A 26,927-nucleotide genomic window follows, 5' to 3' on the forward strand; every position below is an offset into this window, starting at 1 on the left:
ATCTTTCCCCTGGAAAATGTAACCCTGGGATGAAAAAAATTAAACCCTGGCATAGGCTGAAGATGGCTACCTACATTTAGTTTTCCCTGCTTGCAAAAGGCGTCTCATGCCATTCTTTCAAAGTTTTTTATTTTTATTTTTGACAATCCATTACAAATTACTGAATAGAGTACAGGCGTTTTAATTTCGGTGTTAATTGTTCATGGAAATTTCATATGTAGACCTTCATGAGTCATGATACTAAAATTTCTGAAAACTGTTATGGAAAGATTGGCCTGATGGGACCCAGATCGGACGTTCAAGCTTTATTTTTCATGATTTGGGGGCAAGCGGAACAGTCCTCGGCAGTAGCAGTCATTTTTAAAAAGTCTGCATTTCCCCTTCTGTTTACTTCACACGACTTGTTGGATCTGTTTTATCCTCAGCTCTCAGCTGGGTTTACCTGGGATACTTTTTGTCCATGGAGCAATTATTATTTTATCCTAGGATATTTTTCGAAAGGGAGATGCAGTTCACCGGAAGACGCCAACACGGGGAACTGAATCACAACATAACAGATGTGGCTTCCTTAGGTCTATGTACAGTCTTGACACAGCTTCCAATGTTTTGACAGGATTTGTACAGGATGCCTCGGCACGTTTTCATCCCATTGGCTTTGTGTCTACTCGCTTTTCTTTGCCAAACAGATGCAAAGGACGAATCTGTCACTGATGCACATAAATCGACACTGACACCAACGAATGCCACGTGCAGCCATAATGACACAAATTGTGAAACATCAGTTTTCCAACTTATTGACTTGGCCAAGAACAGAGCCATGTTGGTGCGAACATTTTACGTGTTGCTTTCCGTGACAGCAGTTGTGGTGCTGTATTTTGTGGTTAAAAGTGTCATGTAAGTGTATATTTTCTGCTTCATGTACTTCAGTTAAATTATACGTTGAGTAAGTTTTACGTGCAATTATATCTGACATTTACCAGCCCATTGGATTTGCTTCAACAGTAAAAGGTTTGGTGCTTCTAATTCCTATGCACTCATGCCAATCAAACCTCTTATTGGCTCTGCATATCTCTACCTTTGCTTTCTCTGGTAGCTCCACGAGTGAAGTTGACAGCAGATTTAACAATGGACTACTGCACCGAGCTGCTAGGTCACCTTCACACACTCCCAAGATGCGCTCGCTGTTCTACCTAAACAGCGGCCTTAAACCTTAAGTATTAAACCTTTACCTTACATCATGCATTAATGAACATATAAATCATGTCTGCATACAACTGTAACTTCAGTTTGATGTTCCGATCAGCAGATTGGTAGAGCAAATCCTTTGTGTTTTGACAAAACGTCTTTGCTTTGGCATACTTCGGTTTGGACTAAATTTCATGCAATAATCAATTTCATGTCATGTGACATCGTGAAACCCCATGGTTTTATAGCTTGACAGATTATGATGTTTCCAACCAGCATCCAGGGTTATGTGGCAGTGAGTACGGCAGCCAAAAATGACGAACAACCCATCGAAGTTTGATTTTGTCATACATATTGGAGTAGGGACCGTGCATGTTTGTTTTGAAGCGTCCCTTTATATGTTGTTTGTACAGCACATCAGTGCATCGTTAGATCAGTTGAACCACATTCATACAGCTAACTCTCCAGTAGACCTATGCATTATACAGCTGTTTTATTTACTTTTTGTGTAGCATGATAGTCTTGAAGATCATCGCGTCATGTTAAAACAGGATCATTTCTCTGCTACTTTCCAGTTGATGGTAACAAACCACGTTTAGTGGTGTCAACAACCATTTTATAAGCCATGCAGCCCGATTATTAGTAATCCGAGTGAAGTGGATGCACATGAATATTGCCTGTAGATGTCTTTCCGTGTTGGTCATGTTGGTAATGGATGTATATCAGGAGAATTGTCAAGCTGTCTAGCCGTACTGATCACATGTTGGTAATGGATATATATCAGGAGAATTGTCAAGCTGTCTAGCCGTACTGATCACGTGTTGGTAATGGATGTATATCAGGAGAATTGTCAACCTGCCTAGCCGTACTGATCACATGTTGGTAATGGATATATATCAGGAGAATTGTCAAGCTGTCTAGCCGTACTGATCACGTGTTGGTAATGGATGTATGTCAGGAGAATTGTCAAGCTGCCTAGCCGTACTGATCACATGTTGGTAATGGATGTATGTCAGGAGAATTGTCAAGCTGTCTAGCCGTACAGATCACATGTTGGTAATGGATATATATCAGGAGAATTGTCAAGCTGTCCAGCCATACTGATCACATGTTGGTAATGGATGTATATCAGGAGAATTGTCAAGCTGTCTAGCCGTACTGATCACATGTTGGTAATGGATGTATATCAGGACAATTGTCAAGCTGTCCAGCCATACTGATCACATGTTGGTAATGGATGTATGTCAGGAGAATTGTCAAGCTGTCTAGCTGTACTGATCACATGTTGGTAATGGATATATATCAGAAGAATTGTCAAGCTGTCCAGCTGTGCTGATCACATGTTGGTAATGGATGTATATCAGGAGAATTGTCAAGCTGCCTAGCCGTACTGATCACGTTGGTAATGGATATATATCAGGAGAATTGTCAAGCGCCTGTAAGTGTTCAGCCGTACTGATCACATGTTGCTATTCTGCAGGATTTGACATTAAGGGTGCATCAGTGCACATGTGCACATACCTTGTAGCCAATTGCGCCCCAAAAAAAGGTATATTGCAACCTTTTTTTAAATCTGGCATGTCTGGGTGCACTTTTCACCCACACATTTTTTTCTGATAATTCAGCCCAGTCTGCATTTCAAAGTTCATGCACATCAAAGGAAGACAAGGTGGGGGCTCTCGCTAACTGTTGCAGCAGAAGACATGATTTTACAGAATGTGTCAACAGACAGATGCTTATTCAATCTAGCAACTACCATAAAATCACACCTTTTTACCTGGGTTAGTTTTGGAGACACCGTACCTTGTCTCGCCTGTATTTCTGTGAACTCCCAAGACCCCTGAAATGCCGATTGGGCTGATTCAGCCCCTTTGCTGACCAATGATGAACAGGGATTTTAAAGAAATCTACATTGTGAGATACTCAATAAAAATGAAGTGGGGTCCGTTTTGATGTGTTTGTGAGGTTACACCCAACAAATTTTTTTTTTCTTGATGGCCTAACCTTTTTCCTTCATCATTACATCCCAAACACAGTCACAGAAGTATGTTTTAGTATAGCTGGAGTAAAACGAATAATTTGTTTTGTCTTATTTTGACTGTATATGTTGGTTGTATTGTGCACACAGGTTGAGGAGGAAGAACAATAAAACCAGGAAATACGGAGTTGTGAGTACTGCCGCCTCGGAGCTAGAGATGCAGCCTCTGGACCAGGGCGACGATGATGATGACATGACCTTATATGAAGCCAGGTTGACAAAGCTGAAGTAGCCCATAGAGTGATCTCCCCCTTTTTGCCTTATAATGCTCTATTGTCTGACAGTTTGTTCAATAAATGGCCATATTTAAAGAGAAAGACAGCACCTGACTAATGTGTATGTGCACTGAAAGACTACCATTCAAAGTATCTTAAAGCAGCATTAAATATTTTTTTAGAATTTTTTCAGCCATGGAAAAGTTTAGTGAAACCTTGCCTTGACACAACTTCAGCATGTCTCCATTATCGAGAGCAAGGTGACGTCACGTTTACTCTAGCTCTCAAATGTCTCTAAAGTTATTTTCCGTATAATAGTCTAGGCAGTAGTCTATGGCAGGTAAAAGTTGTGGATTTTGGCCTAAGTAATAAATATAGTTTCCTCAGAAATTAGACATACTGGAAGAATACTAGTGTAAGTGAACTGTTGATACAACAGGCCTACTATATCATTTACAAGGGGCTCCATCAATCTTGTTTTAACAGCCTAGCTGCAGATGCATGGCCGGGGTGTTCCTGGCTCAGGTAGTAGCCTCCGAAGGGGTTGTGTTGGTGATTTTGACCCCTATTAAATGTTTACAGAATTACAATAGGATTGTTGTACAACTAGATTCATGCTCAATTCTGAAAGAAATCGAAATAAATCTAAGCACCACTGAGGCTGATCTAGGCATTTGACTTGCGCTGGATTTTATGCTTCAGGTTTGGAGTGGCGGTTTTTAAGATGAGAGCAGTGCTGACCTAGTTATTGCGGGTGTCAGAGAAAACACCTCAGCTTGAACATGGTGTTTCAACAGTTTTTCTGTATTTTATGAAGTAAAACAGAAAAACATCCCTTGCATGCGAGAAAGACGAAGGAGCAAAATTTAAATTCTTCAGTTGTAATAAATTCAGAGACAAAAAAAACTATATCATGAGATTCAATTAATTTTAAGTGTTCTCTGCTGACATGCCGTCTTCTCATTCCCATAAACCGGCATTCCAAACGAATTTTTGCACCAACTCTGATATTTGTTAGTTAGAAAAAACTGACTAAATGCTAAAATGAATGGCAAAAAATGTATGTCGGGAGATGAATGCAGTTTGGGCCGAGACAGTATGCTACTGCCTGACATAATTTGTGATACTGTCGTTGAATATTACACGTCTTGTAACTCAGCTGAGTTTAGCTCTGTGGTGGTCTGTTGGTGATACAGCTACACATAACTAAATAGTTGTAAACGGCCTCAAAATGATGTATTTAATATGCAGCAGTTCTGCGTTATCACCTGTGACTTCGCGGAGTGAATGGGAGAAGGTTACGTCACATCTTAGGCCGCAACATGTTTGATTGGATGAAATTCTCAGGATGGCTGCCTCAACTCGCACCAGCCATTTATGCAGTATTGTCGTTTTGTTCTGCGCAGTATTCGTTGAAATCTCATGAAAATAATAAAGTGTAATACTTTTTAGAAAGCTTGAGTATCCTGCTATCGATTGAAATATGTTTTAGCCAGGTGCTGTCTCGTCCTTTAAAGTTTGTAAACTCACCTTGTTTGCTTAAGGCTTGAAATCCATTTGTTAACATTTCATTCCAGTGCTTTATATTGTACATAGGATGTACTCTGTGTAGGTAACTACATTGGAATTATGCAATTGCTACGAGATACACACATTTCTCTGTGTGTGTGTGTTTTTTTTTTTGTTTTTTTTTGACTATTATTAACGTGTATATAAAGATTGAGACTCATTGGGTGATATTTTATTACAGACTACAATACTGAGAGATTGAGCAATAAGCCACATTCACATTTTAAGGGCGCCATGTTTTTTTCAGTTGAAATGTTGCACAATCTCTCAGTACACTGCAGCTGGGAGCCAAGTCAAAGGCCTGTTGCAGCAAGTTTACTACATTAAATATCTATTTCATTGAAATTCTGTCTATTGTCTGTAACGTGTTGAAAAAAGAATAGATAGAAACTGTAAATGCCAAGTAGAAGGTGCTACTGTAAAATGTGTCATTTCATTAGTCACCTCAGTCTCCATTTTCCGTGACTGTGTGCTAATATGACAGCAGCTGCTCTTTTGTGGCGACTCTTTTTTTTTTGTGCACAGCCAGCAATACAAATGTGAATGTGGTCTATGAACAGGGGGTTAGCCAGAAAGATGAAAGCAGGTGACTAAACATCCCTTTTTGAGGCCATTTTGTTATAGGAGGGTGTCCAGATTTCATTTTCTCCTTTCTATCCCATGTTATAAGTGCTGAAAACAAGGTGGCCAAGTAACACCAGTCCCCTTTTTCACAGTTCCTAGTGGTAACTGGCTAAACCTATGCCTGCGAGCTACTCAACATCTTTATCAAACTTAACATACACATGCAGTTTTATGTCTGTATAATATGACATTATACTATGTGTAAACAACCTTACTCATAAAATCTGTGATTATCATCATCAAGCAGTATTAGAAAAGAATGATAGAGAATGACCTAAAATACTGTTCAGATGTTCTAACATCAGCGATTTGACCAGCTTTGGATGCATGTAAAATGACTGGTTGTTTAACTTTATTCAGTGTACATGATTATGTCGTATGGTTTATTTTTGACATTAAGACTTTCTGTGACTTCTTTTAAGCCATGTGAGTGTCATTTGCTTGTACACGTATGTGTATTTATTTATGTGCTAGATGGTTGTTTAACAGCTTACTGGTGAGCTTTCCACTTATACAATGGTGCAGTTTTATGGGTGAAGGAAATAGGATGTACATGTATACACATTGAAAAATAAGAGAAAAAGTATAACTAACACAGAATACTTGCCTCAAAGTTTGTCCCTAGCCTATAAATTTGCTGAGAGATGGTTTGTTAAGTTATCTATTCCCATCTAACTGAAACATTAATAGCATTGTTTTGTTCATTGTTAAAAAGTGTGATGCTTTAGATGTATTTTCTGCTAAAATTGTAAAGAACGACAAAGTATTTAACTCCTGCTATATTTGTATAATTAGCATGACTGCATTTAGCATGGAAATCTGTTCTAAGAATGGCTTATATTTACCTGCAAAGTAAGCTGGATATTTGATACACAGTACCTGAATTCTGTTAATACCGTGGCCATGCAGTCCATAGACTGAGATATAAGCACAGGTTTTGCAACCTTTGGCACTGACTTTTGTTGGAAAATTCTTCAGAAAATCTCAGTCATTCTTGGAAATAATGTGTTTTGAGATATGTCAACTCGATTGACTTTATGGAATGTCAGTCATGTTGTGAAACTGACATAATGCAAAAGACAACCTTACTCGAGCAACCCAGGCTATAGAACAGTCAAAACACACAGGTGGATAATGATGTTGTTTTTGATAGCTTATTCTACAGCAATTTATGTGCCATGACATGAAATGTCAGACACAGGTGTACATGGAAATAAGACTGAAAATTAAATATCGTAGATTCACTGTTGATGTGACATTTGTGAATAGGACACTTTCGCGAGATATCATAGATTCACTGTTGATGTGACATTTGTGAATAGGACACTTGCGCGAGATATCATAGATTCACTGTTGATGTGACATTTGTGAATAGGACATTTATGCGAGATATCATGGAATTACCATTTGTATAAGCTACAGAATGAGATTTTAAAAAAAAAAAGTCAATAGGATGGTGGATCCCTATTTTCAATCTGCCAGCGTCCACGTCAGAAGGCTCTGTTACAATTTGGACATCATCTTGCATTTAGATGTGAACTAGGCCTTACCCAGTAACAAGAATTTCTTGATTATGCTGCATTGTATTGATTCTTCTCTATAACAGATTTATATTAGGTAATGTGAAGTTCACCATTGTAATATGGTTCTCTTAAAGTATCGATAATATGGTAGTTTGCCATGATAGATGTTAATTCAGCGAGCTTAATGATCTCCGTCCCTATTCAAAATTCTGACCTACCTTGTAGGTCGACTAACGACCAAATGAATGTCAGAGGTATAAAATGTGGAGGTAGTATATTTAACATTAAATTAGATAGATGTTTGTTTCAAAATGATGCCCACATACCTGATTATTGTAGAAAGAGTGTCCTTTCTGCAAACTTAGTATTAAATATATTGTATCTATTTTTTACGTTATCATTATATACCTGTACTGACAGTACACCTGTAGTGTTAGTCTTAAATTTTACTTAGCAGGTGTTACAAGTAGCTTTCAAGTGTCTATTTTTTGCATAATATTTTGTTACATTTTTTCTCTGAGGGACTAGAAATTCGCTTTACTGTTACTGATGAGTATGAAGGACATAATGATGAAAATATATGTATTTTTTTTCTTGCGTATTTACATATATGTACTTAAATCAAGTTAAAGTAAAAGAAAACTTTAACTATGAAGTAAGGCTCATCATACAGACAACTGAAAACTGTGGACAAAAATACTTTCATTTGCTATCTCGGATTTGAGAGCGTTCAAAGGCATTCAAATATTTGAATACTGTCTATGATGGGCTTTATGGGCCATACTTACAGTATCTAGGAACTCTGATGTCACACCACCTTTTTTCCTGATCTTCACTAGAAGGAATTTTTGGGAACTTTATTTCAGTAATCTTTTACTCATACATGTAGGTAAAAAAAAATGTTCCACCAGTCATTGTCCTGATTAGAGTTGGATAAACTTCCTGTGACGTCAGAGTTCCTAACCTCTGATGGTATGGTCCAAAAAGCCCACCTTAGAATTCAAATGTTTGAGCGCCTTTACCTCTTTTCACAAAAATCTTAAATGAATCTATATTTATGCCTAGTTTTAAGTGGTCTGTTTAGTGATGCCTACTTTGATTTTTTGAGGTCTTATCCTTTAAGTTGCTATCTGTTCTATTGCTTTTGTGATGTTTATTTTGTTTGGAGTTGTTGTGTTGTACATTCCATACATTGTGTAAAGGTCTAGGATGAATATGATTGCTGCAGACTGATCATTATAGTGAAATATTGTATAACAGGGCAGTATGGGTGTGTGTTCACCACTTCATGTTAGCTGAGCTATGTAGGGCCTTGATGAGGTGTCTGTGGTGTAAGTCAGCTATGTAACAATGACACACATGACATACATTAGGCCGTGCCTTTTGGCTATCCGTCTATCTCACCCTGGATACATTCACACACATTCTTCTTGTTTGAAAACGCAAACTTTTTGACTGATGGTTGTTCCTATTTCCATTCTGTGGCACAAAGAAGAACTAAATTGCAAAAATCATGACAGCCGATATTTGTAAGACCCATTTCAATAAAAAAAAGTTCCTCAGAGAAGCAACCAAGAAAGTTAACAACTTTTGTATTATAAGTGTGTGGCTTATGCAGGTTCCTGGTAACCTTGATGATCGCTCTGTATATAACAGTCCCATGTTACGGTTCGGAGGATCTGCACTTTGCCACACTATAGGTATATGTCATTTACATTAAATACGCACTCCATGTATGTGATAGGAGAAGAGTGAAAAGGCAATCTATGAAGGGGTGACTGTACAGGCCTAATTTTGTGTATTGGGTGGGTCATGGATAGAGTGAACATGCAGTAGACATGAGGGGGAAATTTCCTGCATGCTGATTTAGCCAGGGTGTCCCAGTTGTGCTACAAAACATTGGTCTTGCTTTGAAATTAGAGATGGAAATTTGTTCTGGTACATATTGCATAGTTAATTACAGAGGCTGTTATAACGACTGTGGTTTGTGAAAATGATAACCCATAAATGCCAGCCGAGAGGAGCTTCTACTGATAATATACAAGGTCATTGAGCTGTGTGGCAGTTCTTTGTTTACTTAGGATTCTTCGTCTGGACACCATTGTTGTTGTACATACCATTAGTTAAAGAGAGAGACGGACTCTATACTGACTGTTCTTCCCTCAAGTGGTGTCAGACATGTAAATAAGTTTGTGGTTATTATGTATGTTTTGTAAGTAATGGATTTCATAGAAGACTTGTGGATTGTTTTCAAAATATTTGTAAAATCCTGTTGATTAAATTGCTGTCACAGGTACAGCTTCAACAGGAGATAGATTTATCTGCTAAAATGTACATAATGTGAATGATCAAGGTTGTACGGAGTTGTAATTCTCCTGGCTGGTAATTCTCAGACAAATTAAACTTGGGATTTTTTTTTTTTTTATCCATATAGTTTTTACATTAGAGCTGAACACCATCATGGCAGAGGGTCTAGTTTTATGCATGTGACTTCAACTACTGTACATGTAGCTGGGAAGCTTGTTTACCTTGGGGAAACGCATAGTATGATTTTAATTTATTAATTTCCATGTTCAGTGTGTTTATTGTTGAACAAAAAGATATCTATTCCCTTGACTCTGCCTATTGTCTATTGTTGTCCAGAAGGACTTTTTTCTTATGCAACAGGAAGGATGGATTCTGTTTGCATGGTTTGGGGATGCTACAGTATAAACTGTATCCTGTAACAATTCATGTGAATTAAAACTTTACATTTTGTCAAGAGAATTGTCCCGATGTTCTTTGTTAAAGTAAGCTTGCGTAATGAAGAAATGGCTGAGAAGTAGGTAAGTAATCATCATATGCTAATATGCAACAACAGTTTGGGAAAAGTCTGGTTGGCCATTATGGAGGTAGAAAAAGCTGGCTGTTAATTTTGATGTATGTTAGAAATATCAAATTTTTAGACATGCACTTTTGTGCCAGTTTATGCATATACATCTGTGTGAAAGTAGTATGATTGATTTTTGCACAGTTTAACGCCATATTGAAGAAATCACTTGCAGGTATAAAACAGTGGCCGGCTTCATGAGGGGGGGAGGGGGGTGCCAGAATAAACCACTGGCTTTTGACTTGTAACTGATTCACTCTCCCACGGGAGACAAACATTTCCACCCACATATAAAAAATAAGGTGTATGATCAAGTGATCAAAGGAAGTGATTTTCAACAACTGCCATGTAATATTATGTAAAAGGCCCCACAAGCACTGATGATCGCTTATGATCACAAGTGCTCAGTGGGTGGAGTGTAGTCTTCAAACAAACAACTGCACAAATGGCCACACAAGCAAACTCAAGCAACACCATGAACAGTGAGAATGGGCAGTCTCCAGATAACCTGACCAAGGCTGGATTTGTACTCGCATATGGTTTGTGTCCTACTGAGTGAAAGGCAAGCACCTTTAACCACTATGTCATGGGCAGCCTTCTCCATTATTCTGAATAAGAATCAAGACTGGCTCTTTATACTGCACGTAGTTCACCACAACACGAAACACAACCATTCAACCAACAAAACTTTATTGTAAATTGTCAGAGAGATTGTCATTGTACAATAGTTAGTTACACAAGCATGAAAACATTCACAACATTGTATTCCTTGGGCTTTGGAAAATCTTGTTTTGCACATCCTTAATTAACAGTGAAATGATAAAGAAAATGACAACAGTGAAATGAAAATTAGAGAAAATGACACTTAAATGAGAATTTTAACACACAAAAAAACAATGTTTTAATCATGGAAATTAGGGAAACAAATTTGTAACACATTAACATGAGTATGGCAGTATATGGGTCCAAACACCCCAAAAAATGTGCACATTATGAGCTGAATGAAAGACATTCAGTTTTAGTATTAAACTTGATGAATCAACAATCACCTCCCAACTTCAGATTTTTTTGAATTTATAGCAGAGATAAAAGCAAACACCCATCAAAGATTGTCTCATTTATACAGAGACATCTGCATAAAAAAATAAAATATTTGCACACAGGAAACAGTCGGTGTGCAACAGATGAGCTATAAATAGAGTTGCAATTATGATAACTGGTACAATTACATAATTTACAAATTTTGCAAGATAAGAATAATTGGTGGGAAAATGAAAAAATTGGTCGTGGTCTTATTGAAAGCTGAAAAATGTTATTTAATCTTATCGAAGGCTGACACTTTGAGAGGAAGGCTGAGGTATACAAACATTTCATAGGCATTAGCAACACAGCTGCTGAGTTTGGACACAGAAATCTGCTTAAAACAAGAAGGCCTGAATTTAGTAAAACAACACTGACAAGACAAATTAATGTGCCACGGTGAATTCTTACATCCATGAAAGCATTTGAATTATTTATTTGCAATTAAAGTTTCTTTCCTGGTTTCATTAGAATCTCCCACCGAAGGAAAATAACTCATTTAGAGTAATCACATTCTTTGCTCCAAAAAAAAACTAACAACTAAAAATGACACATTTCAATATTTCAAGCTCACGTTAAGTAACATGCCCACTTCTGACACATAATGTACGTGTGATAATGTCCATCTTATGTAAAGCCATATAGCATTGCTTCAAAATGTCCTGTTTACAGGTGGTTCTCTTCATTTGTTAACATGCATTTTGTTGGAGTTGGTACATTGTATTCTACTTCATACTCCATAATTTATGACATCTTTGGTGGTCTGATGTTCACATGTTACACATTCATGGTAGAATATTTTGCTTAAATTACAAATCGATGTCAAAATTAATAGTAAACATTGCAAAATTACAACAAGATAAATGAAATTAGTATTCAAAGTGGATGGCAACAACAAAATTCACAGTCGCTCTTAGATTCTTTATTAACTTCATTTGAAAATATTTCTACATAAATGTACAACTATCTCAATCCAATTGAAATTTTAGGGTATACCATTCTCACAGGACAAAAATAAGCTCAGGAAATATCATTACACCTTGCCCAAATACCTGACACATGAGACTGCAGTCAAAACTACATAAACTGTATTCTTGGCTGCACCTGCATTCAAAACAATCAGAGCTGGACTTGAACACACAAACTTTCTGCAGCCAAAACAATCAGAGCTGGACTTGAACACACAAACTTTCTGCATTCAAAACAATCAGAGCTGGACTTGAACACACAAACTTTCTGTATTCAAAACAATCAGAGCTGGACTTGAACACACAAACTTTCTGCAGCCAAAACAATCAGAGCTGGACTTGAACACACAAACTTTCTGCAGCCAAAGCAATGATAGCTGGATGCGAACGCATCATCTAGCAAGAACCAAAACAATGTATTAAAGCCGCATTCAAACATACTACCTGTGGCTATTTTACGAAAAAGCCTGTAAAATTATGAAGGTGTTTTGTTGCGGCAGTCATTTGGACGTAAGCTGCACCATCTTTGATAAATGCAACCCTGTAGCTGAGACAATGTAAAATAATGATAAAAACCAGTCAATCACGATAAAAGTTTGATAAAACACATGCCGCTTTAATCAGAAAACGAGTTTCTGCATCTGAAATGATTTAGGAACTTGGACATCAGGGATATGTAAGTCTATTGGTTATGAAACGGATTCACCACGAATAATTAGGAACGCCGGCGACTCTAGAACACTTACATACAGCATACAGCCCAGTGAATCAGTTCTACAACTATGCAACTGCTAAGTACATGTATGTGCATTAATAGCCGAGGAACATCTTTAAAGCTTTGACAGACACAAATGCCAAGACTTACTCTGATATCTTTCAAGTTTTCCATTTAGCAAACAATAAATATCATTGGTATTTCAAAGAATACAATGTATGAATGTTTTTTACATGTACATGTATGCTCAAGGATAGATTATTTTAATTGAGGTAAAATTATTCTGCCCAAGCAATGGTTTCACTCATGATGGGCCTGATTTTCTATATGGGCAAACTGTTTACATAAGAATATAAGGCATATATATACGTAAATCTGTGGGCATTTTGTTTAATGGTTTGTTGATTTCTTCACAGAAGAAACCAACAAACATAGATTGGCATGACAAGCAATGGTGGAAGAAAATAACTTTACATCTCCAAGGAAAGACCAGGAAATGTATTATAAAATGGCACCAAAAATAACACTCTGCTGACAAGGTACATGATACACAGAACACAGAACACTCGGGCTATGGGGTCCACATAGCGATCTTTTCCTGTAGTTTGCTCTCGTACATCTCTTTGTCTTCGGGAGAAATCCTATTGGCAGCTTCCAAAATGGCCTGATGAGCTTTACCATATTCTTCTTTTGTAAACCGTATGCCCTTGTGAAACATGTCCCATGCCCGACCCCTGGAGTACTTCTTCACGGATATCAAGGCATACACGATCGCCTGTCAAACAAAGTACACATGTAAACCATGAACTGCAAATGTCCAAAATAATATATGCAAAACCTGAAATGCAAACATTTATTTATTAATTTGATTGTCATTTGTTCATTCCTCTACTTAGTAATGTACAAATTCCCTTCCAAGGCACAATGACTGGCATCAGTGTCAACCATAGAACGGCAAATTACAATATGACAGATGTCAGTTTCAATCATGGCACAATGACTGGCATCAGTGTCAACCATAGAACAGCAAATTACAATATGACAGATGTCAGTGTCAACCATGGCATAAGGCACAATGACTGGCATCAGTGCCAACCAAACAACAGCAAATTACAATAGGACAGATATCAGTGTCAACCATGGCATAAGGCACAATGACTGGCATCAGTGCCAACCAAACAACGGCAAATTACAATAGGACAGATATCAGTGTCAACCATGGCATAAGGCACAATGACTGGCATCAGTGCCAACCAAACAACGGCAAATTACAATAGGACAGATATCAGTGTCAACCATGGCATAAGGCACAATGACTGGCATCAGTGTCAACCATGTCAAAAAGCACAACGACTGGCATCAGTGTCAATCATGGCAAAAGGCACAATGACTGGCATCAGTGTCAATTATGGCAAAAAGCACAATGACTGGCATCAGTGTCAACCATGTCAAAAAGCACAATGACTGGTATCAGTGTCAATCATGGCATAAGACACAATGACTGGCATCAGTGTCAACCATGTCAAAAAGCACAATGACTGGCATCAGTGTCAATGGTTTCACGGCCTATCACAATTTGACTGGCATCAGTGTCAATCATGGCATAAGACACAATGACTGGCATCAGTGTCAACCATGTCAAAAAGCACAATGACTGGCATCAGTGTCAATGGTTTCACGGCCTATCACAATTTGACTGGCATCAGTGTCAACCATGGCATTAGACACAATGACTGGCATCAGTGTCAACCATACCAAAAGGCACAATGACTGGCATCAGTGTCAACCATGTCAAAAGGCACAATGACTGGCATCAGTGTAAACCATGGCAAAAGGCACGATGACTGGCATCAGTGTCAACCATAGAACGGCAAATCACAATATGACAAATATCAGTTTCAATCATGGCACAGCATAGGCACAATGACTGGCATCAGTGTCAATCATAGAACAGCAAATTACAATATGACAGATGTCAGTTTCAATCATGGCACAGCATGTGGCACAATGACTGGCATCAGTGTCAATCATAGAACAGCAAATTACAATATGACAGATATCAGTTTCAATCATGGCATAAGGCACAATGACTGGCATCAGTGTCAACCATGGCATAAGGCACAATGACTGGCATCAGTGTCAACCATGTCAAAAAGCACAACGACTGGCATCAGTGTCAACCATGGCAAAAGGCACAATGACTGGCATCAGTGTCAATTATGGCAAAAAGCACAATGACTGGCATCAGTGTCAATCATGGCATGAGACACAATGACTGGCAGCAGTGTCAACCATGTCAAAAAGCACAATGACTGGCATCAGTGTCAATGGTTTCACGGCCTATCACAATCTGACTGGCATCAGTGTCAATCATGGCATAAGACACAATGACTGGCATCAGTGTCAACCATGTCAAAAAGCACAATGACTGGCATCAGTGTCAATGGTTTCACGGCCTATCACAATTTGACTGGCATCAGTGTCAACCATGGCATAAGACACAAGGACTGGCATCAGTGTCAACCATGGCAAAAGGCACAATGACTGGCATCAGTGTCATTCATGTCAAAAGGCACAATGACTGGCATCAGTGTCAATCATGGCATAAGACACAATGACTGGCATCAGTGTCAACCATGGCATAAGGCACAATGACTGGCATCAGTGTCAACCATGGCAAAAGGCACAATGACTGGCATCAGTGTCAACCATGGCATAAGGCACAATGACTGGCATCAGTGTCAACCATGGGAAAAGGCACAATGACTGGCATCAGTGTCATTCATGTCAAAAGGCACAATGACTGGCATCAGTGTCAATCATGGCATAAGACACAATGACTGGCATCAGTGTCAACCATGGCATAAGGCACAATGACTGGCATCAGTGTCAACCATGTCAAAAAGCACAATGACTGGCATCAGTGTCAATGGTTTCACGGCCTATCACAATTTGACTGGCATCAGTGTCAACCATGGCATAAGACACAATGACTGGCATCAGTGTCAACCATGGCAAAAGGCACAATGACTGGCATCAGTGTCATTCATGTCAAAAGGCACAATGACTGGCATCAATGTCAATCATGGCATAAGACACCATGACTGGCATCAGTGTCAACCATGGCATAAGACACAATGACTGGCATCAGTGTCAACCATGGCATAAGACACCATGACTGGCATAAGTGTCAATCATGGCATAAGACACAATGACTGGCATCAGTGTCAACCATGGCATAAGACACAATGACTGGCATCAGTGTCAACCATGGCATAAAACACAATGACTGGCATCAGTGTCAACCATGTCAAAAAGCACAATGACTGGCATCAGTGTCAACCATGGCAAAAGGCACAATGACTGGCATCAGTGTCAACCATGTCAAAAAGCACAATGACTGGCATCAGTGTCAACCATGGCATAAGACACAATGACTGGCATCAGTGTCAACCATGGCATAAGACACAATGACTGGCATCAGTGTCAACCATGGCATGAGACACAATGACTGGCAGCAGTGTCAACCATGGCATAAGACACAATGACTGGCATCAGTGTCAACCATGGCATAAGACACAATGACTGGCATCAGTGTCAACCATGGCATAAGACACAATGACTGGCATCAGTGTCAACCATGTCAAAAAGCACAATGACTGACATCAGTGTCAACCATGGCAAAAGGCACAATGACTGGCATCAGTGTCACCCATGGCATAAGGCACAATGACTGGCATCAGTGTCAATCATGGCATAAGGCACAATGACTGGCATCAGTGTCAATCATGGCATAAGACACCATGACTGGCATCAGTGTCAACCATGGCATAAGGCACAATGACTGGCATCAGTGTCAATCATGGCATAAGACACAATGACTGGCATCAGTGTCAACCATTGCATAAGGCACAATGACTGGCATCAGTGTCAACCATGTCAAAAAGCACAATGACTGGCATCAGTGTCAACCATGGCATAAGACACCATGACTGGCATCAGTGTCAACCATGGCATAAGACACAATGACTGGCATCAGTGTCAACCATGGCATAAGACACCATGACTGGCATCAGTGTCAACCATGGCATAAAGCACAATGACTGGCATCAGTGTCAACCATGGCATAAGGCACAATGACTAGCACCAGTGTCAATCATGGCCTAGCAATGTGACTAGCACCAGTGTCAATCATGACATAGCAATGTGACCAACAACAGTTTCAATCGATAAGCATATGACATGATGACTGGTATCAGTAGTTTGTCACAGCATATGACATGATGACTGGTATCAGTGGCTGGTCACAGCATATGACATGATGCCTGGTATCAGTGGTTTGTCACAGCATATGACATGATGCCTGGTATCAGTGGTTGATCACAACGTATGGCATGATGACTGGTATCAAGGGTTTGTCACAGTACATGGCATGGTGACTGGTGTTAGTGGTTGGTCATAGCATATGGCATGCATAAATGGAATCTGTGTCACCACTGTACATACCTCTGGCACCCAAACATCCATTGTGTAGTCCACATTTTCAGCAACTGACTCTCTCAGCTCACCTAGCCAGGACAGCAGTGTGTCGAGAACTTCACTTCGCTGGAAGTAGAAAACATCAGTGAAAGACATTACATATTCACTAAGTACCAAGCAAAGATTCAAAATACAAACCTACTATACTGAGAGAATCTTCCAAGACCAAGAGCTGAAGATTTAAAAGCTGGACAATGAAAAGATTCAGTCCTATATGTACACCGTAAAGTGGTCTGAGATACATGCACACATTACAAAAACATTACACCGCAAAAACATTACACCACAAAAATCAGTAGACCACAATACTATTTAACATCTTTGAGAGGCATTTAGAAGTTGAGTTGGATAACGTAACGAGACATATGGATAACAACTTCTGTTTATTTAGAAGCGATCTTTGAAAACGGTATTAGTATCTATAATGCAACATCGCTTCCAAATCTTGTTATGTTACACAATACTATTTTTTTTGCCCAGCCCACATGATGAGTTATTCATGGCACTAACTTGTTCCTCGTCGCTGATTGGTCCGAACCCTGGATTCTTGATTTTATTCTTGTCTCGCACACTACCGTGGTAACTGGAATGGAGAGCACTTGCTCTTTTACCATGGAATATTTCAGTCAGGTACTTCTGTAACAAGAAGATTGCAACAACATTTCACACTACAGCAATGTAACAATCAATCATCTCTTTACAAGAAAAGACAAAAAAAAAAATTCCCATAAACGGCCACAGACAAAGGCAAAACATGGTTCAGGTGAATTAAGAAGAAACAGACGTGTCCTCGGGTTACAGAAATAACTTGCGCATGATTGGATAAACTGAAAACATGGCAGCCAATTCAATTGTCCCAATGTGAGAGACCTATTGTGTCAATGTGAGAGACCTATTGTCTCGACATGAGTGCTTATCTTGAACTGTGATATCTCGGCTGTGCGATATCACAAAAACAAAACGTTTTGCCTTTCAAACTTTCTGTGGGGATACATTATCGATGAATACATACATTTGGTCTTGTGTTGTTTTTTCTGGTAACTATCTGAATAATCACCATATCAGTGTCTTTAGAGGACTTCATCATACCATAGAGGTCAGATTTTTATGAGAAGGAAAGCAAGCTCTTCTGAAGGATTTATTTCTTTTTATGATTAGTGTTTCACGCTGTACTCAAGAATATTTCACTTATACAACAGCGGCCACCATTATAAGGTGATAAGAAACCAGGCAGAGCCTGGCGGAAAAACACAACCATCCACAGGTTGCTGCAGAACTTCCCACGTACGCCCGGAGAGAACTCACAGCGACCCCATTCTTAGGAGGCTCCTGGGTCATTGCTCCGTGCTGGCATGCTAACGACCTGGGCCCCTCTCTGCTGAAGGAACACCACTATATGTTCTCTCTGGATACAAAGTCAACACAAACCTGCGTGTCTGAACACTTTCGCATTTATAACGTACATATATGCTCACAATAAATTTATTTATTCATTTCTTTGGTGTTTTACGCCATACTCAAAGATATTTCACTTAATATACGAAAACGGCCAGCATTAGTGGGAGGAAATCGGGCAAAGCCCGGGGGAAATCCATAACCATCCTCTGCAGGTTGCAGCATGACCTTCCCCCATACTGCCATACTCTCAATATAGGTGACAGTCAACTGATCTTTAATGAATATAAGCCTACGTAATAGACCTAATACACCAGACATATGCACACATACCCCAGTGTCATACAACTTTTCCGCATCTCACACCCCAGTGTTTTTACATTCTGTCACTTATTAAAATAAATAGCAGAACTTAAGAAAAGCACTTACCTTCATTTTCTCCGACTTAATAAAGTCTACCAATATTTCACACCGCTGTTTGCGTTGTTCATTTCTAAGGAAAAAAAAAAAGTTTGGCTCTAATAATGTAGGTATACCACACTATTTTTCATGCAACAATATAAGCAAGTATGAGCTGGTCATATGATGGTGATCAGGATTATGGGAGGTCAGAAGAAAATCCTGAAGCAAGCCACGCACATCAAGCACTTGATAGATATCATGACGAAAAACCAGAGCCGAGCCAAGACGTGGAGGGAACTGAACAAAGGAACTGAACAAAGGAACTGGAAATAACATGGAGAAAGCTACTAGTGTCAATTTGCAACCAAATTAATAGGAGTAGGAAACTGGACAAAGCTTGGAAGAAACCAGTTGAATGTTACCAGGCACCTGAAAGATATCATGATGTAATTCCACAGACACTCCAGCAGAAGGAGGATTTGAGCGTATGCCCCCTCAAATATATGAACAGTGTTCTAAAATGATGCAGGACTCACCTTGTTTTCATGGTCTGTGATACATCTTTGTCACATGGGACTTTTTTTATCAGAGTTATCTCCTCCTGGTCTCCATTACTAGTATTTTCATTATTCTCACAATTCACAGATAACATCTGGTCTCCATTACTTGTGCCATTGCCCTCAAAATCCACTGAATACACTCGATCTCTCTTCCCCATCCCCAAAATGAGGTCTTCTTTTTCATCAACATAATCCAAGGGCTCTAAAGAAACATTAAACACCGTGTTTTAATATAAGTCATTTTATTTCATGCACAACAGGTTAGAGCATAAATGCTTTAGGGGACACTTGTAAATATACAGGTTGAAAATAATACAAACAATATGTTAAAAAGAGGAACAAAAGTCAAAAAACATAAATATACAGTACTACGGGAGTTGCTTGATGAACAAGCCATGTCTTCATTTAAAGTGATCACAAAGTCTTCCACTATATATACATAGAAAAAATAATATATGACACAGTTATCACAGAAAAGTACGTAAAAAAAAAGTTTAGAAAGATGAGAAGATGAAGTTCATCACTGGAGATATGGCACTGCCAGACAATTCACTCCGAGTAGCCATGCTGAAAGTGTCATGTGATAATTGGCTGTCACGTCAAGAAACCTATTAGCTCTCGATTGTCAGTGTGGTTTCTTATAGTGTATAGACAGATACTGATGCAATAAATTGGATTTTGCAGTTAGTTTAAGCATTAAACTGATCCACTTTATGAGCTTGGAGCTGAGAATGGCTGACCATGTCACAACGCTTACATGTTGGGCAGAATACTGCAGTAACTTGTCAGGGTGAGCTGGCAAGAAAACCGCCTCGGAAGATTCAATGCTTGAAGAAAAATATTGTGACTTTGCATTATTTTCCCTTAGCAAAGTCAGATTTGTTATGAAAATATCTTCCCAAAATCAGAATGAAAGGGTCAGTTATCAATCAAAATGTCCTGCTATGTTCGGTAAATTCCCTGAATTCGGTACAGTCAACTTGGACAAATGCCTACACCCATGCAGGACGAAAACGAGCAGGGCTGCTAAAACACGTGGCTTGTGTCCTTAAACATCGACCTGACCGTGTGCCCAACTGAAAGAAACATTAGACCTTCGAAACGGAACACAGCTGATATTCTCTGGTTGGCTATCAGGTGTTCTTGTTTGTATTATATCATTGACACATTATTTACTACTGATGGTACAAGAGATCACTTAGGTTTTGTGACGTCACTTTAGATAGCTATAACATGACAAAATGGCGTCACCAACTGAGTGGCTAGGCACTGACGATTGTTTGCTATATATTTTCTGGATAAGCAATGTAAAATTTCTAAATATTTTTAAAACACTTCAAGAATACTACTTCATTAATTAATTCAGCTTTAGTGGCTGACTTTATGTTCACTTTATTTATTTACTTATATACAAAGGCAAGATTGGGTCAGCTCTTACCTGGGCAACTGGGGAAGAAGAATCGTCTCTCTTGACAAGGCTGTCAGTGTATGATATGAATATAAGATACAGGGAAAGTGGGGAAACTCTTACCTGGAGAATTGGGGAAGAAAAACCCATGGACATCGCTCTTGATAAGCCCGAGTCCTTTCTTGGTGAGGTAGTCATCAACATGTCGCACAGCTTCTATCAGGCTCCGATCTTTGCTTGCATGAGCTTCCTTCTGTTAAGTTGGAAAGGAGAGATACACACAGGTTTACAGTTTGCTAATGCATATAGGATGCTTGCCGCCTTCATATCAGTGAAATATTCTTGAGTACGGCGTAAAACACCAATCATATAAATAAATAAATATTCACACTGAACAACTTTATTTGACAGGGTCATATTTTCCAGTTACAGCTCTGACTGACATGGTTTCAGCTTATTTATTAATGCACTTGTCTATCATGACTTTATATACATGTAGGTTGTGCTGATATATAGACTGATAACTGGACTCCCTGATGAGAATGCCACTGCAATCACACCTTCTACATACCTCAAACTTTTCCCTCTGACTGCACGTAAATGGAAAGACCTTACCGCGAGAGTTTGTGCACCTCACAGAGAACCTGTCAACACAGATCAAACAAATGAGATACATTCAATTACTAATTTAAAACATGACTCATGCCCTATGTGTCATGAAGACCACCATCAAAAATCATTTCTTTGGGAGCATCCAAAAAGGGTTCTTACTATCACACTATTAGTGGTTCTTTTCCTTTAAATATTTTTCTCTCCAAATTAATTTCTTTAATACCCCTCATTTTCATAAGCTAGAATAAAGATAAAACTTTATAAATAACAATCCTATTTTTCTTTATAGATCCCACTATGCCCAACAAATAATTTCTTTTTCAGGATGGCCTAAAATGATTAACAAGAACAGTTAAACTGGTGACCTGGTAAGCATCAAGGACTTGAATGATAGCTGAAAAGTTTGAGGCAATTGGGTTAACACTAATGAGGTGGTCAAAATGTTGACCTCTAGGGCCTAAAAATATGGTCTGAATTCTATTTCATATTTTGACTTTCAATAAATACTTCACTAATTTTTTTTTTTAACATGATCAGATCGGATAATATTCCCGTAATATGCCAAAGCATGCACTATGTCTCTGGTCAACTTTATTGAGGATTTTAGGGTAAGTTAGAAGGTGCTGAGATGACCATCAGACTGATAAGCAGCCAAGATGAAAAACCATTCAAATGCACAGCAGTAACTACCAAATCGCAGCAACCTGGTCTATACAACTGTCTTATATTCTCATACATCTAACTCAGGATATTTATCTAACTCAATAAATTCACTGAAAGTTCAAACTTACACAGCCCATGCCTTATGACAAGTCGTCTGGTAAAACTTACAGCTTAAAATTTTTGGATAAAAACTTGATTGTGAAATGACACCCAGAGCATGGGATTGTTTGCACTTCAATTACTAAACCATTCCACTCATCTGACTATTCCTGCTGCTGTACTAAAGGGTTTTCCACCTACATTTGACAGCAGTTTAGCTCCTGGAAGCCAGAGACCCCCATGCTGTACTTACACCTTCTTTCGCAGAGAATCATCATTAATGAACAAGAGGGATGCCCTGGCAGGTTGCTTTAGTTTCTTTCGTTCTGGGTAGTACTTCCTGATCTGTAAAGAACACAAACACAGGTGTTATGATGCTCCAACCTCTGATCATATTGATTTATTTACTTATTTGACTGGAATTCTATGCCGTACTCAAGAAAAGTTCACTTATATGTATATGATAGCGGCTAGCATTGTGGTGGGAGGAAACCGAGCAGATCCCGGGGGAAACCCATAACCATCTGCATGTTGTTGGTAGAACTTTCCACCTACAACCAGACTTTGTATGCTTACAAAATGTATATCTGAGCACAGTCTGAGAGAATTGCTACATAAATGTCCAATAACAAAAAAAATTAAAGCTGTTATCCAACAGCATTGCTGGGGTCCATGTGACTATGAAGTTCACGATAATGGTAAAAAAACATGAAAAAAAATGTAAAAGAGTGTACTGAATTTGAGCCCTACTCTGCCAAGCATCATTTACAATTGGCCAAATACTGAAGACTAGAATAGAGATTAGGCGGCTTTGATCTTCCACTGATACCCCAGGACAAAAGACAGAAAGAATACATTGTTAAGTTGGTGCCCCAGAGCAGAAGACAGAAAGAATATACTGTCGCAGAGCTGATGACCCTTCCCACGGTACACTTCAGTCAATGGTTTTATGTCGTCTAGCACTAAGCTCCCGTGTTATTTACATATATGTAGGATGGTTTTGTCAATTTTTTGTTGTTTTTTTGGTCACAACATTAAAACAACACAAAGTACAAAAATAATTCTTGCAGATTTGTAATTGGGACATCAATGGCCAACATATAGTGTGTTTGTTTAATGACTTTAAGTAGTTTTAAAAACTGACCTACTTTTGAGCCAAGTTCATTGGTCAGTTTTGGCCTTATTTGCATACCAACCTAAAAGTTTTTTACAATATGGGTAGGGCAATCCACCTAAAAACAGTAAAAGAAAAGTTTATCTCGACAGGTTTAGCCATTTTTTTTTAGCTAATCAATAAAATTCAAAATGGGCGCTTAATCACGAGACTGGTAAAACAGCAGAAAACATCAACAGTTGCTTCATATATTCCAAGGTTTGGTTTTTCTACCAGTTTAGGAGACATAACAATTTTACGACTTGACCAAGAAGAAGAATAATAACTAGAACTGCATACAGTTATACAGCTTCCAAGTGGTCTGTACACACAGCTTTAGCATCCACTTTCTAAAACTTTCCACATTCTCCACCACAGACCGTTCAATAGTTCTATGCTCTTCTGAAAAGACCCCAGGTTTGTCTAACAGGAGCAAAAAAATAGACATAATCCACATAAGACAATAAACTCTCCGAACAAGTGAATTGCATGTACCTTGTGGAAAGCACATCTCATATTTTCAACGGAAAAAGGAGTAGGCTGGATTTGAACCCCAGCTTGCTATGACTGGTGGTCTGGTGCGTAATAATTTCATGGTAATTGAAGAGAAAAGGAGAAAAATTGGCAGGAATCAATTGGATTTGAACCGGTGACTGCTAGGAGCGATGTTTATTGGGGCCATGGTGAAAGACAGTGAAAGGAAAAAAAACACTGCTCTAAAAGAGATCTACTGGTCCTGTTGCCAGACAGAATTAGAATACAAGCTTTGTAACCAGCACTTTGCAGTGGACGGGTTCCATACAGTCTAGCACGAAGCTCCCGTGCTACTTGAACGGGAGGTCTCGTCAATGTTTGTATGAATGTATGTAGCTGGGGGGAGCGGGGGAATGGGGTGAGGGTTTACATCATACTGTACTTCATATTTTTAATGGTTTTTTGGTCATAACCTGAAAACTATACCAAGTAAAAAAATAATTCTTACAGATTTGTAATCCGGACGTCAAGCAGTACTAGACAGTGTGTTTATTTAATCATTTTAAGCAGTTTTTAGACTTGACCTACTTTTAAGCTAATTTCCTTCGTCCGTTACAGCCCAAATTGCATATCAAACAAAAAGGTTTTTTTTACAATATAGGTACAGCCATCCACTTAAAACTTGCAAGAGAAATTTCATCCAAAGATCATTAGTTGACTTACAAGTCTAAGATAACAAGTTTTTAAACGCATTTTAATGGCAAAACTGTAAGTCCTAGCTCTCAGTCAAAAATGAAGATCTGTGGTTGATCTATCTACTGACCAATTTTCACCTTCATGGCTATTACAGTGTTCGGTCATGTGACATTTGAAAAATGACACTGAAATGAGTTATAATTGCAATTTAAAGAAAAACTATAAATCATCGCAAATACCTAAAAACATGGTTGTATTCAGCAGGCCAAACTACATCTAACTGCTATACTGTTTTTTCAGAATTCATCCGCAGATCATCACGTGACAAAAATCACCAACAGCGAGCTTCCACATTTCTCAACTGATTTGTATAAAATTTTCAATCCTGATACCCCCAATAGACTTGTACATGCATATCAATTTTCAATGCAATTGGCTCAGCAGTTCTGGAGAAGACGTTTCTTTTAGATTTCCATGCTGCTCCAAAATTGCTGAAAAGTGAGTCACAGGTGGGTAAAGTTTTATGCTCCTGCAGGTAGCCCAAGTGCAAAACGAGAAAAACAGTTGTCAGAAAAGAAGAAAAATAATCTGAGCTAGAACAATAATCTTCCTAATAATAATCTAACCAATTTCAAGAGGTGTCCCACTTGGATACTAGCATGGACCCCAATTACACCATCATCCAGTCCTACACTTATATCACCTCTGTCAATGCCTTTTCACACGCATCAGCAACATGCTATTACAAGATTCTTTACTGTATGTGTAAAAAGGTTACTTGTACATTAAAATGTAAATATTAAAATGTTCCTAATTCAAAAATTCTTTCCAAGAACTCCTGCACACAAGTAAAATGTTGAGAACTTAGAATCTCAAAACTACAACGTGAACACACAGAAAGTCAGAAGTGACTTACCACAGCAGGCCAGTATGGCCAGCCTTTCACCTTTGCCCACACAATGTCTCCACCTGACAGTTGGAATTCTAAATAAACAAAAACAGTTTGTTATACGAGTTTAATCTTTTTCTAACTGTATGAATTGATCATGATTTCTGGGTTTTTCATGCTGGAGGGACCACATGAGAGAGTGAAACAAGGACCTGTGACATACAATTTGTTTATTTGATTCGTGTCTTATGCTGTACTCAAAAATATATCGCTTCCACAACCATCCACAAGTTGCTGCCATACCTTCCCACATATGGCCAGAGGACAAGTCATCATACGCTCGACTTGAACTCACCGCAAACGCATTGAAGAGAGGCTCCTGGGTGATTGTGCTGTGGTGGCACACTAACCACCCTGGGACACACAAGGACAGAATGGTAACTTCCATTGTGTGTCTTTACAATAATGCATACGGATGTAGTGTGAGATGGGGCCTGATACAGACTGTTCGATAAGGCCTGAAATAGCCTGTCATGGGACATGATATACATGTACGCTGATGAGGTCTGATACAGTCTACGATGGAACTAGGCATCTTTGATTTAGCCATCATTCATGATGTGACTGGCAGCTAGGACTCCATATGCTATGAGTTTGTGATGGAACCTACCTAACATACATGTACATGTAGGGTATGATTGGACTAGGACCTGGCTGATACAGTCTACCATGTGACTGGGTCCACATTCATTTATTATGACCTGGCTGATACAGTCTAAGATGTGACCGGGCCCATAGTCATTTACTAGGACCTGGCTGATACAGTCTGCGATGTGACTGGGCCCATAGTCATTTACAAGTATGTGACTGGGCCCATACTCATTTACTAAGGCCTGGCTGATACAGTCTACGATGTGACTGGGCTCATATTCATTTACAAGGACCTGGCTGATACAGTCTACCACGTGACTGAACACATATTCATTTACTAGGACTTGGCTGATACAGTCTACCATGTGACTGGGCACATATTCACTTGGTAGGACCTGGCTGATGCAGTCTACCATGTGACTGGGCCCATATTCATTTACTAGGACCTGGCTGATGCAGTCTACCATGTGACTGGGCCCATATTCATTTACTAGGGCCTGACTGATACAATCTATGATTGGACTGGGCATACATAACTGATATGGCCTATGATGAGACTGGGCACACATGCATTTAATAAAACCTGGCTGATGCAGATAG

General features: G+C 38.9%; 1 protein-coding gene and 1 long non-coding RNA gene across 2 annotated transcripts; both read right to left on the reverse strand.

The window, feature by feature from the left end:
• Positions 1–10,730: 10,730 nt before the first annotated feature.
• LOC135472869 (uncharacterized) lies at positions 10,731–19,877 on the reverse strand. Its single transcript, XM_064752575.1, has 5 exons — positions 19,659–19,877; positions 19,150–19,213; positions 17,836–17,961; positions 17,293–17,391; positions 10,731–13,561 (listed from the first exon to the last, which is right to left on the reverse strand). The coding sequence occupies exons 1-5, from the start codon at positions 19,838–19,840 to the stop codon at positions 13,358–13,360; spliced, it is 675 nt and encodes a 224-aa protein (XP_064608645.1). The 5' UTR covers positions 19,841–19,877; the 3' UTR covers positions 10,731–13,357.
• A 2,859-nt stretch (positions 19,878–22,736) lies between these two features.
• On the reverse strand, positions 22,737–25,841 carry LOC135473910 (uncharacterized). The gene is made up of 3 exons (XR_010444603.1): positions 25,704–25,841; positions 23,918–24,040; positions 22,737–22,809 (listed from the first exon to the last, which is right to left on the reverse strand). It is a non-coding gene; the product is annotated as an uncharacterized LOC135473910 (long non-coding RNA).
• Between the last annotated feature and the right edge of the window lie 1,086 nt (positions 25,842–26,927).

This window comes from Liolophura sinensis, chromosome 8 (assembly GCF_032854445.1).
Source record: "Liolophura sinensis isolate JHLJ2023 chromosome 8, CUHK_Ljap_v2, whole genome shotgun sequence".
Lineage (NCBI taxonomy): Eukaryota > Metazoa > Mollusca > Polyplacophora > Chitonida > Chitonidae > Liolophura > Liolophura sinensis.